This window comes from Hibiscus syriacus, unplaced genomic scaffold (assembly GCF_006381635.1).
Source record: "Hibiscus syriacus cultivar Baekdansim isolate YM2019G1 unplaced genomic scaffold, ASM638163v2 tig00110890_pilon, whole genome shotgun sequence".
NCBI classification, from domain to species: domain Eukaryota; kingdom Viridiplantae; phylum Streptophyta; class Magnoliopsida; order Malvales; family Malvaceae; genus Hibiscus; species Hibiscus syriacus.
This window is the reverse complement of record NW_024062900.1, coordinates 9,426,361-9,447,528: the sequence shown is the minus strand read 5'-3', so window position 1 is coordinate 9,447,528 and position 21,168 is coordinate 9,426,361. Positions and strand designations below refer to the sequence as shown.

The 21,168-nt window shown below is 34.0% G+C and overlaps 1 protein-coding gene and 1 pseudogene across 3 annotated transcripts; one reads left to right on the top strand and one right to left on the bottom strand.

The window, feature by feature from the left end:
* Positions 1–2,407: 2,407 nt before the first annotated feature.
* Positions 2,408–5,847, top strand: LOC120144529 (zinc finger BED domain-containing protein RICESLEEPER 1-like). Of its 3 annotated transcripts, none has more exons than XM_039158567.1 (3): positions 2,408–2,628; positions 3,420–5,549; positions 5,640–5,847. In XM_039158567.1, the coding sequence occupies exons 2-3, from the start codon at positions 4,897–4,899 to the stop codon at positions 5,665–5,667; spliced, it is 681 nt and encodes a 226-aa protein (XP_039014498.1). In that variant the 5' UTR covers positions 2,408–2,628; positions 3,420–4,896; the 3' UTR covers positions 5,668–5,847. The 3 variants fall into 3 exon arrangements, with proteins under 3 accessions (XP_039014498.1, XP_039014499.1, XP_039014497.1); XM_039158568.1 differs by having other exon boundaries at positions 2,409–2,628; positions 3,420–5,392; positions 5,484–5,668; XM_039158566.1 differs by lacking the exon at positions 2,408–2,628 and having other exon boundaries at positions 3,275–5,549; positions 5,651–5,847.
* A 376-nt stretch (positions 5,848–6,223) lies between these two features.
* Positions 6,224–8,351, bottom strand: LOC120144834 (annotated as a pseudogene).
* Positions 8,352–21,168: the final 12,817 nt, after the last annotated feature.

Below are 21,168 nucleotides of genomic sequence, written 5' to 3'. Positions count from 1 at the left end.
TTCCTCATTTTCTAGTGCTTGGCTGGTGGAAAACAGATGATCATTGTAATTCATTTTCATGATCAACTAATTTTCCTTTGCATTTTTTTAAAAAATAACTTATGGTCTGATTTTCTGTAAGTCATTTTACGAATTTTTCAATTTAAAACATAAAAACTTAAAACATTATTATTTTATATTTTTAATTTTATTATATTATTTTAATATCATTTTAATAAAAATATTAATTATAAAATTATATTTATTGATAATTTAAATAATATAATATAATATTTTTATTGTTATAATTATATTATTATAATATATAATATTATACTTTTATTTTAATAATATATAATAAATTATTAATAAAATTAATATTATTTATGAATTTCATAAAATTAATATTATTGATTTATTGAATATTTCAAATATACTCCTTAAAATATAATATAATAATTTTATTTTAAATAATTTTATTTTAAGATTTTAACAATATTATTATTTTCATAAGTAATTAATTAATATAATTATTAATATATTATTCTTATTTTAATAAATAATTAATATAATTTATAATAATTTTATTTTAAAAAATATAATAAACTTAATATATTTATTTATAAAATTATAGATATAATATTTTTAATAATAATATTAACATAAATAATATTAAATAAAATGTTCTAATATTTTAAAAAATATTATTATTGTTTTATTGATAAATAATATTATTTATTGTTTTTGATGTTTATACTAAAGATTTTTTTAAAAATTTAGGAATTAGTAGAAAATGAATTAGACAACATCATCCAAACACTATAAAATGATTTCTAGATATTTTTCAGGAAATGTAATTCATTTTCTGAAATCTATTTTCCGTGAAACAAAAATAATTTTAATGTAATCGACAAGGATAATTTGTGGATAAATGTATAGTTTTGTATTTTTAAAAAAAATATTTTAGACATGTGTAGATTTCTATTTATTTAAATATTTAAACCATAAATTATTTAAAAAGTTTACAATCTAGAAAAATAATCAAGATTTATCATAAAAATTACTTAAATTATTCTAAAATAAATTTTATAGAATTGAAAATAGGATGAGTAACAAATGGTCTCCGATTATAAGGTACTACTTTATTAAGTGTCTCGACTATTAAAAGTTATAAAATAGTCATCAAATAATAGAATGTTGCTTTATTAAGTTATTAAAAGCTACAAAATGATCACCTGACTTTTTATTACTGAGATATGATAGTCGATCAGTTTTTTATCATATCACAGTCAATAGGTTAATGTTCAACTCAGAATACCGTCAAATTTTTAACAGAAAAGGACGAGTTTGAAATAATGAATAGTTAGGTGACCATTTTTGTAACTTTTAATAGTTGAGAGACTCAACAAAGTAACAATTGATAGTTGAAGGATCATTTTGTAACTTTTAATAGTTGGGGGCTTAATAACGTAGTAACTTATAATCGATGGTCCATTTGTGTACTTAACCCATAAAAACAACATATTGATAATGTTTGGTTTTAAAATTTAGGGTAAATTACGCATTTAGTATCTAAACTATCAGTTTTGGTCTGTTCGAGTACCAAAAGTTTCGATTTTTTTCAAAATCATATCTAAAGTTTAGTTTTTATTTCGTTTTAGTACATCGCCATTAAAAACTTAAAAGGTATTTTGCACGAGACACCTTTTTTATGGGTAAATTGTATCATTCATCACTCAACTATCTTCTCACTCTTATTTTGGTCACTAAAATTTAATTTTTTTTAATTTAATACTTAACTTTAAAATTACTACTAATTTAGTCACTCTAACTTTCAAGTTTATTTTTTAATTATATATTAATTAAATAATAAAAAAATGTAATGTCAGACAAATTATTAATAAAATCAATTAGAGTGATTAAAATATGAGTAATTTAAAAGTTGAGTAGTTAAATTGAATTTTTTTAACTTTAGTACCAAAATATGATTGAGAAGATAGTTGAGTGATGAATGATGTAATTTACCCATAAAAAATAGTGAGGTACTAAAATGAAATAAAAATTGAACATTAGATATAATTTTAAAATAAATTAAAATTTTAGATATTAAAGCAAACTAAAACTGATAGTTTAGATTCTAAACAAATAATTTACCTTAAATGGGTAATAGAAATCGAGCTAAATGAGGCATAAAAATGTTTAAAATATAAAATCTTTAATTAGTATTTAAAAGCTTGCCTAAATCCTTTGATTTCACCGAATTAAATTCAATACCAGAATAGAACATTGGAAGAGAATTAATTTGCATAACTGAAAGAGAAAAACTCAAAAGGGTCGAACCAAACCCATTTTTTTTCTCTTTACATCAACAACGGATTGGAATCCAAGCCGGTCCATTTCATCCTTTTCCCTCCTCTCGGATTGGTTAATGGTTACCATGAAAATTTGGCTCTTTAGCGATTTTGACCACCCATACTTTTATTTGGATCTTGACCCAAATTTCTTCCATAATCCAAGCTCGGATCCAGTCTCTATTTCTCCCTTCCCCCCTTCTGCTATCAACGAAATCCAAACCCTAATAACTTCTCGGATCCTCCGATCGGACCCGCCTGTGAAGCCAAGCTTTTTTTTCTCTGCTACTAAATCTGGGTATTTTTTCCTGGGTTTAGTATTATTTGTGTGATTTTGGTGCCTTCTTAGCGTTCAGCTTTGTTGGGATTTTTATAGAAATCGTTATCTTGAACTGAGTGTAAATATGGTGACTTATGTACGTTTGTTGTTGTTGTATTATTACTAGTACTTATTTGCTTTATTTTGATAAGACAACTTATTTGGTTTCATAATTCAGTTAATTTAGTTCGCCTTTTTCTTACTACTGTTTTTTTTTCATAGCTGGTAATTTTTTTTAATATTGTTTGATTTTGATTAATAGGCCATATATTTATGTGTGTGTCTATATTATCATGGCTTTAGGTAAATATCATTTTGTTGGGGGGGGGGGAGGGGGGGAAGAGAATTGCCTTTTGGCTTTATCAGAACAAATTTTCTGCCTCACTGTTTTTTTCTCACTGAAAATATTTCAGTATAAAGATTTTGTAAAGTTTTTTTTAATCATTTGATAGCAATTTTAGTATAGAAATGGAGAGGGGAAATGAAATTATAACTCGAAATTTCTCTTTGCTTTCATCAGGCAACTAGAATGCAATTAAATCAACACAAATTAGCATGTTGCAGTGCTTATTCACCAGCTTATTGTTCATATTCTCCTACTGTTTAATAAGAGCCTAATGCATAGTTATGATTACATTCCAGGATCGATGGATAACATTCAACTATCCCGTTGGTGTGTTTTTGATGTTTCACATCCTGAATTTGTAGATGTTTTCTTTATTTCTTAGAAGGCATCCGTTTTAGACATGTGATTTTGGTTCAATGTGCAGAGTTGGACTCATCTTAAACCTTTTTCGATGGAGTTGGCTAATGAAACAGTTACCAAGAGACCGAAGAGGTTGACTTCTGTAGTATGGAATCACTTTGAAAGGGTTCGGAAAGCTGACATATGTTATGCACTGTGTCCATTGTAACAAGAAATTAAGTGGATCGAGCAACAGCGGAACCACCTATCTGAGAAATCACCTAATGCAGTGCTTGAAAAGGTTTAACTATGATGTTTCCCAACAGCTTTCTGCAAAGAAAAGGAAGAAAGATAACACCCTTACCAATGCAAATACCAGTTATGATAAAGGGAAAAGAAAAGAGGATTTTATTAAGCCCGCTATTGTCAAGTATGAACCGGATCAGAGAAAGGAAGAAGTTTTCAATCTTCAAAGCAGTTGGTTCGACCAAGAGAGGAGTCGCCTAGATCTTGCTCGCATGATTATATTACATGGCTACCCCTTAGCCATGGTTGAGCATGTTGGATTCAAGGTATTTGTCAAGAATCTACAGCCAATGTTTGATGTTGCACCAAATAATACCATTGAGGTTTATTGTATGGAAATTTACGGGAAGGAGAGGCAGAAAGTTCATGATATGTTAAGCAAATTGCAAGGCAGAATTAACCTTGCAGTTGAGATGTGATCTTCACCAGAGAACTCTAACCATGCATGCATGATGGCGCATTATGTTGGTGATGATTTGAAACTACAAAAGAAGATTCTTAATTTTGTCACACTCGATTCTTCCCATATTAATGACAAGCTTTCCGAAGTAATTGTCAAGTGTGTGATGGATTGGGACATAGAGTCTAAGTTGTTTGCAATGACATTTGATGATTTTTCTACTACTGATGATACTGTTCTGAGAATAAAAGAGCAAATCTCTGAGAGCAACTTTTTTCTAAGCAATGGTCAATTATTAGATGTGCGGTCAGCTGCACATGTTCTTGATTCACTTGTTCAAGATGCCATGGAAGCTCTCCGAGTGATGATCCAAAATATTCGAGTAAGTGTTCGATATGTTAAAAGTTCACAATAAATTCAAGGGAAGTTCCAGGAGATAGCTCAGGAAACTGGAATTAAATGCCAGAAAAGCTTGGTTCTTGATTTTCCATCCAATGGAATTCAACATATCTAATGCTTGAGACTGCTATAGAGTACAGGAATGCTTTCTGTCAGTTCCCGGATCTGGATCATGACCATGCGTTAAGTGATGACGAGTGGGAACGGGCAAGTTCCATCACTGGCTACTTAAAACTATTTATTGAAATCATTAGCGTCTTCTCCAGCAACAAATGTCCCACTGCAAATATATATTTTCCGGAAATGTCATGTTCACATCCAATTGATTGACTGGTGCAAGAGCCCCGACAATTTTCTTAGTTCATTAGCAGTAAAGATGAAAGCTAAGTTCGATAAATATTGGAACAAGTGCAGTTTGTCTTTGGCAGTAGCAGCTATCTTAGATCCCTGATTCAAGATGAAATTGGAGTATTATTATTCCCAGATTTGTGGCAGCACTACATTGGAACGTATCAAAGAAGTATCTGACGGTCTCAAGGAGCTCTTCAATACATACTTTATCTGCTCAACTTTGATTGATCAAGATTCAGCTTTGCCGCCCAGTAGCTTACCTGGCGGTAGCAATGATGGAAGAGATAGACTAAAGGGCTTTGACAAATTCCTTCACGAGACATCTCAAAGTCTGTCAGATTTGGAAAAATATTTAGATGAGCTAGTCTTTCCTTGTAACTGTGATTTCAATATACTGAATTGGTGGAGAGTTCACACAATGAGGTATCCTATCTTGTCAATGATGGCACGAGATGTTCTTGGAACTCCTATGTCAACCGTCTCACAGGAGTCAGCATTCAATGCTGGAGGTAGGATGCTCGATAGCTCTCGAAGTTCACTGACTCCCGATAAACGACAGGCTTTGATACACACACAAGATTGGTTGCTGATACAATCAGACGGTGCGTACATTATCGTTCTTCTCTTTACACAATCATTTCTAATTCCTTACATATATCTCTTAACAATATGGTATTTTCATAAATGCAATAGGCCCGAGTCCATCTTCAAGCCATTATGCTCTACCCGTTTTTGTCGAAACAAGTTGATTTGTCCCCGGTGAGTCTCGGATAAACTTTCGTTCTTTCCCCCCTTGAATACTATTTCTACGTTTCTAATTTCGGGAGTGCCCTTTTCTTTTCAAGCAAGGTACAACATAGACCTTGGTCTCAAATAAAAAATCCTGGATAAGGTGTTATCTACATGGAATGCGAATTTGCTGAAGGTATTTCAGTGTGGGTTTGCAATTATATGTCTTCATCTCGAAGGTTTTAAATGACATGTAACAACTGAACGCTTAAAGCAATGACTTGATTGATTGTTGATATGGTTATTTGATTTCGGGTTAGAGTTGAAGTAAGAGTAGTAGTAGTAGTTTTTCCAAATGTTGGATTGTGGTTTAGTTTCCTGGCTCTTCATCTTAACAATGAGGGCGCAATTGGCGATAAAGGATAGCGAGGGGCTTATTCTAAGATATTTCAAAGTTGAAATGTTCAGACAAAAATATTGTGATGCTTGTCATTATATTATTATATAATAGATATTTTTGGGACTAAAACAGAAAATGGTACTCCTAAAGAACGTTTCTTTATATAGAGGAATGCCCAAGCAAACTACAACACAACCTAATAATTTTATAGTTTTGTGTAAAATTAAAGACATGCAAGCCTACAGTAACAAAGGATGGAACTGAAAGGATATTCCTGACCATTATATACAGCAAATGCAGAAAGTAGAGGGCAAAACTCGGGATCTCTAGCTGAGAAACTAGGTTAACAGGATCAAGTTCTATTGTTAGGTTCGAAGACATACTTAATCAGAGATTCTTTGATCGGTAACAACCCAGGGAACTCTTTCTTCAACTTGGATGCATCCATTTCATTATTGCTTCGAGGGGCTACTATCACCTTTGCTTGTTCTTCCAATGTGAAATTCACCCACTCAAAGTTGGGGTTTATGTATGTCTTGTACATCTCCAGGATCTCGTTGTGGCTCACGACTCCGGGGTTCGTAAAGTTCCATATGCCTCTCAAGTTCCTCTTTGCCATCTCGATCGAAATCGGTAGAAGTTCGTCTAAGATTGTCATGCTGTTGGGGATGTTGACGACCTTGCTGTAGAGCGATATCTTGGTGATGAAGTTGCGCGGGTTGTTTAGATCGGATGAGATCGGCATTCGAACTCTAAGGGTGCACACATTGTTGTATTCTTTCAACAACTCTTCAACCTAAACAAGATGGGAGGATATTATGAGAATTCAAGACATAAACTAACAGACGAGCTGTATATCAGATGAAGTATATCCGGTGTAGTTACCATAGCCTTTGTTTTGGAATAGAAGGAACCGATAAAATTTGGTTTGTCTTCCTCTTTGAAGCCAATCCCTGAGCCTTGAGGATGTGCAGCATCGTACTGGAATACACATCCGGTAGCGAAATTCATCATTAAAAGTCTGTGTTGTCTGCAGACATCTGCCAAGTTCAAGGTCCCAACCACATTGGTGCGAATTGTCTCGGTTTTGTGAGATTCACACCAATCAACATTGGGTCTACCAGTCACACCAGCAGCATTGAAAACATGGGTTGGCCTTATATTTTGAATATCTGCCACAAGTGATGATCGATCTTCCAGGCGTCCTCGTCCATACTGAAAGGGAATACCTTGTTTCTCACATAACTGACCTAGTAAACCTCCAATCCAGCCGGTCCTGCCGTAGATCAAGAACTTCAAGGCCGGTTTAGGGGAACTTTTGGAGGTGGGAACTATCAATCGGGGAGTCATAGGATCACTCGTAAGTTTTCCGTCTTCGGAATCATAGTGCCTACCACCAGGCATCATCAGCATTCTTGGGTGTGGAAGCAGAGCACCAGACACATCTCCCCACCAATTGGGATTTTTGGTGTACCACTCTATAGTCTTTTTCAAGCCCTCTTCCCATACTGTTCGCTCAGACCATCCCAAGACCTTCAGTTTCTGATCATCAAGAAAATACCTCTGATCATTGAATGGTCTGTTATCAACCAACTTGATGCTCGTCTGGGGATCCATGGAGAAAAGTTTGCATATATCTATGGCTACATCAATCACTCTCCTTTCCTTCTTGGTTCCAATATTATAAACATGGCCAACTTCACCCTTGTGAAGAATGACTTCAAATGCCTCTGCCACATCCTCACAGTACAAGTAACTCCTCACATTTGAACCATCCCCATGAATTGGAAGAGTCTCCCCCCTCATTGCTAAGAGAATGAACTTTGGAATTAATTTTTCAGGGAACTGGTTGGGACCATAAACATTGTTTCCACGGGTTGTAATCACAGGTAATCCATATGATCTACCGTATGCCATTACAAGCATTTCGGCACCGGCTTTTGTAGCAGAGTATGGGTTTGTCGGGAGAAGTTGGGAAGCCTCATGGTTACCTACAACAGCATCCTCATCTGTCTCCCCATAAACCTCATCTGTACTCACATGGATGAACATCCTGATCTGGCCAGTCACTTTGCAGGCTTCAAGTAACACGTGTGCCATAGATATTGTTTTTGGTAAACTCGAAACTGTTTCCAAATGAGTTATCGACATGAGTCTGGGCAGCGAAATGCATTATTGTGTCGATAGACTCGGTGACCAGGAGGTAGTTAACAAGGTCAGCACTGCCGATGTCCCCCTTCACAAACTTAAAGTTTGGAGAGGACTGGGAGGGAAGCAGGTTTTTCAGGTTGGAGCAGTAATCAAGCTTGTCAAGCACAACGATCTTGTAACCGGGGTAGTTCCGAATGAGCCGATTAGCCACATGGGATGCAATAAAACCAGCAGCCCCAGTTATGAGGATGTTCTCGGGTGTATAATTAGTCATTCTCAAAACAATTCTATAAAAAAAATAACAATTAAAAAACAACCTTAAAAACACATCTGCCGACAACATAGTTGATCATGCCATCAAATGCAATAAAATCATATCGATTTGAATTTTAATTTCATTGAATAAATTCGATTAAAAGATTGTTCTATAATTGATCTCTGCATTATTTGTCCCAATTACTTGATCAATGAATCTGATACCAGTAATTAAACAAAGAAACAAATGTCATGTTTCTTTTTATTTCCGTCATCATGTAATAACAGAAAATTAAGAAGCTAACAGGCAACCGAAGCTATGAAATTTGTTCACATTTAACAGCATGTCTAAGAAAATTAAGAAATACCCAGATCATGAAACGGCCTCAATTAAACCAAACTTACAAAGAAACACAATCATTGATCAAATTTGACATAGAAAAAGGGAAGAAACTTGACTTACAAGATGAAGGGAAGAAATCAATCAAAATCCAGATAGAGAAAAGACGCACAAATTCTAGATAGTGAGGGGAAAAAAAGAGTATTGAGGGAGAGGGAAATTGTGGAAACTTCATGTATAAATAGGGGGTGTAAATTATAGAAGGAAGAGACAGTTAAGGGGAGCCATGAAAAATAACATAAATGGATGAAATAATTGACTGGTGTATTGTTTGTTTTGTTGAGTCGTGAGATCAATAGGGTTCGTTGGGAACTAAAATGAATGTCAGGAAGTACGATGTCAGTGAAGGAAATGCATGTCCTACGTTTAGGATTTCTTTTCATCTTTTTATGGTTTGATGTTACGTATTATTATGACCTAAAACTACATGGAATATCACTTAATTATGGATTTAGAAATAAAAAGATTATTTTAAAGAAACCTATAAACACATTGTTTAATTAAAATATTATAATAAATTATTTTATCCTTAAATAATATAAGGAATAATAATGTGGCCGAATATAGTAATAATTTTAATCTTTAAAGTTTATACAATAAGACATAATGTCAAACATTGGCTTTTGTAACACCTTAATCCGATTCGACCTGAAGATTGACCGCCTGAAGTATTACACATGACCACTAAAATGGTTAACTCAAAATTTTTCTTTTAGAAAGACGTCATAATATTCTTAAACTGTACTTATTTAAAATCATCAATTAAAATCATCCATAAAAATGTAAATGTTTAAGTTGTTAATGAGAGCTCCAAACACATATCAAAATAATACACAATAAGGGTTTACAAAATAAAGTTAGAACTAGAATGCATGAAAGTCTATAAATAGTATATATCCTCTAAAATAAACTCAACACATACTCTACTACTGATTGGTCAAGAATGCAGGCTATGCGATAAGCTCCTCGAGATCCTCCTAAGAACCTCTGCACGAAAACAAATTTTGAACGCTGAGCTCACAAACTCATGCCACACTAATAACTAATCTACACTACATGCGTTCATTATATGGTAATGGCTAGCAAGTAAAGGCATGAGCATACATGTCAACACACATGCTGAGGTAGGCATCATGGTATGGTCGAAGGGTTCGTTGTATTTCGGGACATACATCACTCTATTCTACCTAAGGTGAGATCTGAAATTTCTACATTGGAAACGTACACCCGGCCAACCTACTTTTCAAGAGTATAAGGGGTGTCGTAACCGGTTTTCGTCCGGGCACGAATTTTTACTTGAAGGAGAAAATTAATGTGGATAAAATTGATTTTGATTTAAAATAAATATTTTGGGAGTCGCCATTGACCTTTTTGGGTTAGGTAGATCAAATACCTAAAAACAATCTTTTAAAATAGTTTTTAAGAAAACAATATTTAAAAGATAAAACTGATCTGCATATAACCAAAAATTTTAATAAAAATGGGTTCGTGGTCGGTTACATCCAGGGAATGATTAGCACCCCTATAATGCCCAAAATTGGTACTTTATTAATTATAAATTGTCTCTATCATTAGAAATTTAAAAATTCAAAGATATATTTAACTTATAATATTATTTTATTTCAAATTTATGATTTTATGAAAATATATTAATATAAATAAGATATTTATTTATTTAGAAATATCAGAAAAGGGCTTCTAGGTGCTTTAAGACATCTCTTTTCTTTGATATAAAAAAAATAAATAAAACATTTCTTAAAAGTTAATATATGATTTATAAAAATAGGATATTTAGTAAAAATATCAGAAAACAGACTTCTAGGTGTTTTAAGACAGTCCTTTTCTTAATATTGAAAAATAAATATATATTAAAATATGATTATTAAAAGTAATTTATGAAATATAAGATTTTAGATAAATAAACAAATATTATTTATTATATATATATATATTTATTTATATAAATAATAATAATAATAATGAAATAATAATTAAAGCAATAAATAATAATAATAATAATAAAATAATATTGCAAATAATGATTAAAATAAAAGGAATTAAAAATATAGTATTAAAATGTAAAATATTAAAAATTCATAGTCAAAAATGAAAATTTAATGATTAAAATGTAAAATTATAAAACTAGAGTACTAATTCGAAATATATAAAAGATGGGCATTAAAAGTGTAATTTAACCATAATTTATAATACGTGACTAAAACAAAAATATTAAAATTATTGAGGACTAAATATATTATTTATCCTAATTATATATGCAGTTAAGGACTAAAATAAAATTAAATAAATTTAGAAGACTAAATTAAAATAATCAAAAATTGCTTTCAGTGACTAAATTGCAAGGATTACAAACTAGGAGTACTGTGGACGTGGTTTACCCTCTTCCCAAAACACACTGTTTCATCATGAAACGACGTCGTTTTATATCGGGTATAAATACCTTATAACCGGCCCTTAAGGGCCAAAGTTTTTCATTTGTTTCTTTTCTTTCTCTCTCTAACTGAGAGAGAAATTTTTTTTCTCTGTTTTCTCTCTTAAAGCCTCCGGTCGGCCGCCTTATTCCGACACTGACACCCTGCCGGCCACCGTGAACGGTGGCCAGCCGGAAAATTTAAAATACCCTAAAATTTCCCTCTTTTCCATCAGAACCTAGACCTAAACTCCTTTGGTCCTAAAACCCTCTTAAAATCAGTAGATCTACGCGATAACCGAAGGTTTTACCTCAGTTTATACGAGGTTTTCCGGCGGCGTTTGGGTTCTCCGAGGGTAAGCAGCTCATTTTCCTCTTCTTTTTTTTGTTTTTGATTCACTGTTGTGGGGTTTATTTTGCTGTGGTTGGTTTTGTTTTGCTCGCTGAGTTGTTGTCGTTTGTGTTTCTTGTTGTCGTCTCTTGGATTCTTGCTCTCTCTTCTGTTTCTTTTTCTGTCTTTTGGGTTCTCTCTGTCTGTTTCTTTGTGTCTTCCTCTTTGCAGGTTCGGTGGTGGCTTTTATAGCCACCGCATTATCTTCTTCGGATCGGATAATAGGGCAAAGTTCGGTGAGTCACCAAACTATAGTGGTGACTCACTCTAGACTTCAACGTGTGCGGCTGCTCTGAGTCTTCTGGAGTCTTCGTCGGAGGCATGGCACTGGTAGAGCATCGACAGTGGCGTTGGCAGCTGCTGGTTGGGTCACTTGGCAGTGGAGGCGTGGCAGCAGCTTCTGGCTGAGGCGGCGGCGCGAGATGATAACCTAGGGTTATGAAACCCTAGGGTTTCAAGCTGGACCTTCTGGGGACCGTTGGATCAAAGTCAGATCCAACGGTGATGAGGAGTTGGCGGCTGCTGGTGATGATACAAACCCTAGATGGGTTTAGGGTTATTATTGGGCTATCTGGGTTGGGTTTTTCCTGATCGGGCCTCCATGTTTGGGCTCCGGGATTTGTAAAACGGGCCTCAGGTTTGGGCCTGAAATGTAAATAAAATTATTTATTATTTAATAATAATAATATAACATAATAATATAATAATAATAATAATAATAATAATAATAATAATAATAATAATAATAATAATAATAATAATAATAATAATAATAATAATAATAAATAATATAAGCAAATGAGAGAAAAAAACTAGTGTCTTCAGCTGCCCCTCTTTGCTCATTCTAGTGTTAACGAGAATAGAGAAAAGTCAAAAAGACAATAAGTTTTTTCTTATTTGACTTCACTCGGAAATGTTGAACAAGTTTTTCTTTGGGATTAGTTCTTCTTATTATGAACTTTTCCACTGGGATGATAATTTATCTTCTTCTGTGATGTAATCTAGCAAAAAGTTGAACAAATTCTTCTCCTTCTTCAAATGAGTTCTTCTCATTATGAACTTCTTCTGGAAATACTGATATTGATCGATCTCCTTCTATGATAGAATCAAACAAAGGCTGAATAAGTTCTTCTCATTATGAACTTCTTCTTCCTCTTCAAATGAGTTCTTCTCATTATGAACACTTCTGGAAATGTTGATCCATCAAGTGATGGATTTGAGAAAAAGGTTGAACAAGTTCTTCTCATTATGAGCTTCCTCTTCCTTCTTCAGATGAGTTCTTCTCATTATAAACACTTCTGGAAATGTTGATCCATCAAGTGATGGATTTGAGCAAAAGGTTGAACAAGTTCTTCTCATTATGAACTTCCTCTTCATTCTTCAGATGAGTTCTTCTCATTATAAACACTTCTGGAAATGTTGATCCATCAAGTGATGGATTTGAGCAAAAGGTTGAACAAGTTCTTCTCATTATGAGCTTCCTCTTCCTTCTTCAGATGAGTTCTTCTCATTATAAACACTTCTGGAAATGTTGATCCATCAAGTGATGGATTTGAGCAAAAGGTTGAACAAGTTCTTTTCATTATGAACTTCTCCTTCCTTCTTCAGATGAGTTCTTCTCATTATGAACTCGACCTGGCAATGCTGATCCATCGAATGATGAATTCAAGCAAAAAGTTGAACAAGTTCTTCTCATTATGAACTTCTTCTTCCTTCTTCAGATGAGTTCTTCTGGAAATGTTGATCCATTGAATGATGGATTTGAATCTTTGCTAAAATCTTTGAAATTTCTGTCAAAATTCAACATGGATAAAATGACTGAAAATGCACCTATTTTTGCAAATGCCTAAATATGATGCATGAATGTTAAGTTTATTTTTATTTGATTTCAAAGTAGTGAACTCGGTCTTCATTCACTTCATCATTTATTGCCAGGGTTACCTTTGGATATCAGTGTAGCAACCTATGCTATCAAGCTTGTATTTGTGATGAACCATTTGATCAACTTATATCATCGTGTTTTCTTTGCTTCATGAAAGTCTCAGGAGAAATGTTTCATTTATGAAACTCTTGCCGTAGTCAGAACTATGACTTTGATGCCTCATTTTATCTTGGATAAAACAAACTTTCTTTGCTTGGATTTGTGTAAAAATCCAATAAAGCTTTCATCTTTGAAAAGAGAATCTATCATCTTTGAAGAGGGTAGATGTAGATATGCCTGACTCAGCAAGGATTAATTGGGAGAGTAGAGTATGTTATGTTTTAACTCTTGAAACACATCACAATGAGGATTTATCCTAATTCCTTTCACGTCTCCACATCTAATTAGATCTCGAACGAGGCAACTTGAACCATATCATGTCAAGTTGTTCAACAATAACCTGTCATTCAACTTTAGTTGGCTCTACTAGTTTCTTGTTGTTAAAACTTTCAGCTTCCCTTCTGTGGAAATAAATCTTCATCATATCTCACTTCTAACCTTGAGGTTGAAGAAGACAAACTTCATCTTGGACCAATAAATGAAAACCATCTGATCACAATATTGGTTCAACATCAGAATGACTGGTTCGTAAAACATTTGTCAATACATTCACCATCTCATGTGGTTTATGCTCAGATGCTAGTAAAACATTTGACAACACATTCATCCTTCCTGTGGCTTCTGCACAGATGCTATTTGACAACACTTTCATCATTTCATGTGACTTATGCATAGATTTCTGGTCAGGGAGGCTCTTTCGTAGCGCTCATAACTTTCGTATAACGACACAAGACCACTTGAGAACAAAACTCAATAGGAATACAAATAAGATGCTGGTGTGACCAAAAAATTGATCTTGATATTGTCTCAGGCAAGGGTAAGTGTGATATCGATCACGTTTTCTTCCGAAATGAGCATTGTAGAAAGTAGAAACACTTCAACTATAGGATCCATGTACATAAGAAGGTTTATGGAATTCTTGCTGTTGGGGATGAAACACACATGATAAATCAAATAGATGAAAATTCAGTTCACCCTGGCTGGTAATGATAACCCCAGTAACAACGGGAATAAGAATAACATAGGCTGAGCCTCTTTATTTGTTCAATATCATCAAGTAAATAAACACTGATGTGAAAAACAACTTCGTGATCTCAACATAATGATTGAAACTAACTGTCAGGAATCTTAAAGAAATATTTCCAATCATTACCGACACACAAAATACAAAATTCAAAGCCGAGATTTTGAGAAACTGAACCCTGGATCAAATGGCTTGCCTAGGGACCATCCTTATTCATGAAACCGTGATGTAGCTTAACAAAGAACATGTTGTCGTGTGAAACATGATTTAAGAAGATTGAGTATTTGAAACCATTCTTGCTGAGTAGATATTTGTTCAACAATATGATCCTGATGTAACTGTCTGATGAACGAAACAATAATGTATACTGTCACTGTTTTACCATTTTCATTCTTCATTCCTTTCTGTCTTATTGGAAATATTTGCTCATGTCAAATGATCTTTAACATATGACGATGTGGGCCATCAGCGTGGCCCAACATTGGCTAATACAAACGTTCAAAATGTGTCAACATCCAATTGATTGAAATGGGCTTGCAGTAAGCCCCAACATTTATTGACGTAAACATTCAAAATGCGTCAATGTTCCTGATTATGATTGAAATAGGTTTTCAGCATACCCCAACATTTGCTTCTTGTTGATGTGAGCTTTCAAAATGCCCAAATATTCATACTGACGTGGGCCCTCAGAATACCCCACATGAATCATTTCTGTCTGAAATGGGCTTTCGATATGCCCCAACATTTGCTAATATAAACGTTCAAAATACATCAACATTCTTGATTCTGATTTGAAAGGGGCTTTCAGCATGCCCCAGTATTTGCTTCTTGTTAATATGAGCCTTCAAAATGCCCCATATGGATCTGTCTGAAGTAACCTTCAAAATGCCCCAACATTCTATTTCTGGTTGAAATGAGCCTCCAAGAATACCCAAAATACCCCACTATTCTATTTCTGTTTGAAATGGGTTTTCAAGATATCCCGCATGAATCTGTCTGAATTGGACCTTTAGAATGCCCCCAACCTTCTAAACTGTAAGGCTTACTTCCAATGTTTGTTTGATTTCAATATCGTGATCCCCACGAGGTTCAATTTTGACAATGTACTGTTGTGGGTACTTGTAGCTTTATTCATGCCTCATATATGTTTATCTTGAATACTCTCATTCTGGTGTCACTAAACAGCAGTTGTCAAGTAACTTGAGGAAATATCTTCATGTTGTCACAAACTTAAGAAGTGCTCAATCATTCTGACGAAAATGACTGAGATATGTGCCTCTTCTGAATGAGGTGCCCACTTCTTGGATCAGGAAGGATCTAGTCGGATAGAGCGGTATAAATCGTTTGGTAACTCATTCCAGGCTGACACAGTGAACCTTTTTTCAGTGAAAGCTATTTCTAGAATATACTTTTCCATGCAACATGTTGATTCTGATAACTACTCATCTGATTATGAAATGATCTTTCAGGATGATTTCACAGATATTGATAGTTCTTCTGATACTGAGGAAATCCTGAATTCTGATTCTGATGAGGAGAATAAACTGTTATACTTGACGAAAATGGGGTACTCAGAGGCTGAGGCTTCAATAGCCATGGAGATATGTGATCCGAATTCATCAATTACAGAGTTGACAGATTTTATATGTGCTGCTCAAATGGCTAAGGCTGCTAACGCACTTCTTTCAGGAGAAGATAAGATGCCATTATGCAATGATCCCAATTACAAGAAAAGGCAAAACTCGGGTTATGATTTTTTTGAAAAGGAAGAAGCAGAGGAAGCTTGAAAAGAAGCTTCTTAATGAAGACTATCATCAAATTCATCTTTCAAATCCAATGATTAGTTTTGGGGTTCATACCAAACCAGATCAGATAACTCAAAGAACACTTCCAGAAGATGCTATTGGGTCTCCTTATTTCTACTATGAGCAAATTCATCTTTCAAATCCAATGATTGGTTTTGGGATTCATACCAAACCAGATCAGATAACTCAAAGAACACTTCCAGAAGATGCTATTGGGTCTCCTTATTTCTACTATGAGAACGTGGCACTTACTCCAATTGGTGCTTGGACTGAAATGTCATGGTACTTATACGATGTAAATCCAGAATTTGTAGATTTGAAGTATTTTTGTGCTACTGCACGGAAAAGGAGCTATATTCATAATCTTCCAATTGAGAACAGATTTCCTTTTATTCTGCTTCCTCCTTGTGCCATACATGATGCTTTTTCATTAACACAAAATAGTGGCCTTTATGGGCTCCCAGAACAAAGTTGAACTGTTTACAAATATATACAGGAAGTGCCAAATTGAAAAAAAGGATCCATAAGGCTCTTGAAGCTTATGATGAGATACCTTCGAGTGTCCAGAAGCATGTTCTTGATGATTGCCGAAAACGGAATCTGGTATGGGTTGGAAGGAATAAAGTTGTTCCTCTTGAACCTGATGAGGTGGAAATACTTCTAGGTTTCCCTAAAAACCATACACGAGGAGGAGGATCTGCTAAAGACATGTTCCCAGGTGGTATCAATGTTCTGTCTTTTTTCTCTGGAATCAGTGATGCATATGTTGCCTTTTACTGTCTTGGCATATCCTTGAAATGTTCAAGAACTGAATGTGATCGTTTGGAGCAATTGATGAGTAGATTTAACGGACTTGACCTTGTTGTCAATGGCATCCAGTGTAACAACCTTACTGGAAGAAATAAACATCATAGGGATGAACTACAAGATTTTTGTTAGTGCATTTTCTTGCAATGACTGCTACAATGAATGTCTCTTCTGTTGCTCCAAAATAAGCATTGCCATATCCCACTCTTCTCGAACCATGGAAAGGTTTGGTTGATAGTAAAACTGGTTATTTCAACTTTTGAAATCCTGTAACCAATGTTACCCAATATGATAGGCATACAAGTGTAGAATCTATTCCAATGTCTTATTCTGTGCCATAAGTTCTCAATTTCAAATTCAGCAATCTTCTGAAGGACATAATGGATTTAATCCTGACAAAGAAAATGATCAACATGGAAGAAGTAGCAATGATGTTTCTCGACTTGAGCCAGTATCACAGTATAACCAGAGTGCAAGTAGTGACTTGTTCATTCCCATAATACATCTTAATGGGACTTATGACTCTGTGATTGGAGAATATGATAGAGACGTGGATTGATGGCTGGGGAAAATAATTTATCTGGTGATGTTTATCGTCATCAGCATGAGATAAGTGATAACCTTTCTTGATAGATTGCTAACGATTTCATATGAGAGCATCACAAGTTCAATTCTCTAGACTTTCTGGCTTCTTGGACCACTTACTTTCAAGAAAGTGAAATGCTTCATCATTCTGGCCTTGCTTTCTTTTTCTACAATAGAAGTAGAATAAGCAACAATTGCTTCAAGGACCTTCCTCATTTGAGTCTGTCCTGTTTGAAAATGTTTTTCTCCTTTCTTTATCAAAGAATGAAAGAATTTTGTAAAATGTTGCCTATCACAGGTTCACAGTAAAATCAAATCATCAGCATGAATTCAAAGAATATAAAAAGAATCAATAATTCTTTAATGTTTGAGAATTATAGTTCTTTGACAAGTATCAAGATTTGGTTTGGTTTCAGGATGGCTTTCCTATTTTCTATGGTTACATCTATTTAAGATGTCACTCATCTATTGCTCTTTGTGAACTTTTTCACATGCCTCACTTTGAGGATTTGGTATTTTAACCGGATACGTACAAAATGACGCAACTAGGATTGCCAATTACTAGACCTTTTAGAGTCCTTCCATTTAAATTCTCTAGAATTTTCATTTAGACTCATCTAATCAAAGTAGTGTGAAAATATCAGTCTAAAAATGAAATTTCTAAGTGCTTGTGTGAAGTTGACTATAACATGTGTTTCGTAACTCCCTTAGTCCATTTGTTAACACATTTGCCGTTTTGGCTAGCTAAATTCAGCTTTATTGTATATAATAATATAATCACCTTAATCAGGTTAATTAAAACTTATCCATAAAGCCGGGGCGATTAACCAATTGCTCTAGAGGGACAGTTTATTGCATATAATAGTATAAATAGATTAGCTGAATATTATCCATAAAGCCGGGGCAATTAACCATTTGCTCTAGTGGGACAACTCAAGCTTTATTTTATATAATAATATAACATGGGTATCCAAATCCAATTTCTTAAGCTTGTTAAGAAGAACCTGTTATAGTCTAGTTGTTTTGGTGGAATTCAGAAAATCTCTTCGTTAGAATTCAATTCCCAAGCAACTGACTTAAACTAGATTTACCTATTTGTAAAAAAAAATATGTTCATCATCGAACACCATCAATAGAAAAATATTCTAATTGGTTTTGTAATGTAATACATCAACGATGCCCCATGTTGTACGCTCCTATATATAAATACCAAGCCTTTTTGTAATTTCTTTCAATAGGAGTAGGCTATCTCATATTTGTAATATGATAGTGTTTGGGTGTATTTCTTCTGAGGTAAGGTCAATGGTCCTTGTTTTTCTGGTTTTCAATCCTGATATTCTGTCAAAGATTATAACTCTAATCATGAAGAGCTTTTTAATCCAGTTGATATTCAAAGAACCGCAAGATTGCAAAATTGACTCAATGCTCATAACCTTAATAAGAAACACAAATTTATTTATTGTACAAAAGGCAGAGAAAGGAACAAAAACAAGTTTAAACAGGATGCTGAAAATAGAAAAGTACTACAGTGGTAGATAACAACTTCCACTTGTTTATTTAGCCTACCCCATCATTCCAATAATGTTGGGTGTGTAATTGGCCCAAGATTTTCCTCATCCCCCCATTTCTTGATCATCTTTTTTGTCAACTTCTTTGGGTAAGCCTTCAGATACATAACTCTTTACTTTATTCTGAGCAGTCTCCATCATCATCTTTTTCTTCTCTGGCTGGTAATTGAGCTCATTTTTGGATTCAGAACAACTTTTACTAAGGATGACAGCCTTGTCCTGATTGTGAACACATATTGTGGCTGTAATTGGAGTAATATTCACCAGGCTCTTTGTATCCAGACTCTTTTCACTGGTCTTCAGAAAATTTGATACATGCGTTTGAGGTTTCTTCATAGTTTCATCTTTCCCATTCATTCTTAAACCTGTGGGCCAGTTTTGAATTACCTATCCTTTTACTTTTTTATCATTTATAATCAGAGAAGTATTGATAATTGAACGTTTTATCTTTGGCTCAAGTACTTTGTTTTCTTCATTTTCTGCGGCATGTACTTTATTTGTTTTGATACTACCAACTCCATTTTGATGTTTAATTCTCGATTGTTTGACTAAAATAGACTGGTCATCCAATTCTATGATTCCCTGAACCAAAAGGTCTTGAACTCGTTGTTTGAAGCGACCACACTTTTCAATGGAGTGTCCTTGGGCTCCAGCGTGATAATCACAAGAGAGTTTCTCATTATACCAACTCGGGTATGGAAGCAACAAAGGCTTAGCTCGACATGGAGAAATAATCTAGGCTTTGAGTAACTCAAGATATAACTTGTTTCATGAAACTGAAGGAAACTTGGGTAGAATTTCCCCTGACATCACTGTCACATTACAATTGTTTACTCTGCTTTCTTGAAGACCTTGTGACTGTTTGCTTTGTTTAGCTTTCTTCAATGGTACTGAAATTTATTCCATGCTTCTCTTCAACTTGATCTTTGTCTCATTTTCTGGGGTCATACCCGATTTTTGGAGATTTATCGAATTTCCACATTCCCCGACAAAGTCTTGGTCATTTGTTTCCATTGTATCAGCTACATCATTCATAATCCCATTCAAATCTTTCACAACAGGATTCTCTAAGGGTTTCTCTCCATGGATTATAATATTCATCAGGTCCATCAATTTGGTCAGTTGTTCCTTTGAATCATTCTGGAATTTTTCACTTGATCAGTCATCTTTTGTTGTGTCTCGATAAATTGCTCTTGTAGTTTCTCGATTCTACCAACCCTTGCTAAAATCTCATTCATGGCTATTATCCTTCTTTAAGAAGACCAAGTTAACTCCACTTTGATTCTATCATGGAATTGTCCACGAATTATTCCACGTTGTCATGATTAAATGCATGTAGAATAGTTTGAAATAAAATGTAATTATGCAAATATACAAATGCAAAAATGAAAATATAAATATAAACGTAAAAATGAAAAAAATGCTAAATGTAAATGCAAATGTAAATATGTGAATGTAACAATAAAAATGCAAATTGTGCAATACAAAAGCAAACATAAAAGTATAAATGAAAATGTAAAGTTGCAAAAATGCAAATGCATGTATGAAAAGGTGTCACTCAAGAGTGATCATCTTAGAATAGATTTCGTTGAACACAAAAGTTTCATTGCATCAAACAAAATTTTACATATAGAGGACAACTTTCAATCCTAAAAACTTTACATATAGGAGATAACTTTCCTATTTTCTTCTTGAAAGCCAAGTTAGTTTATCAGCTTATGGGCCATATTGCTTGTCTAGATTGCAGCTTTTTCCATGTTATTCTCTTTCATCTTTTGTATCAGTTCTTGGATT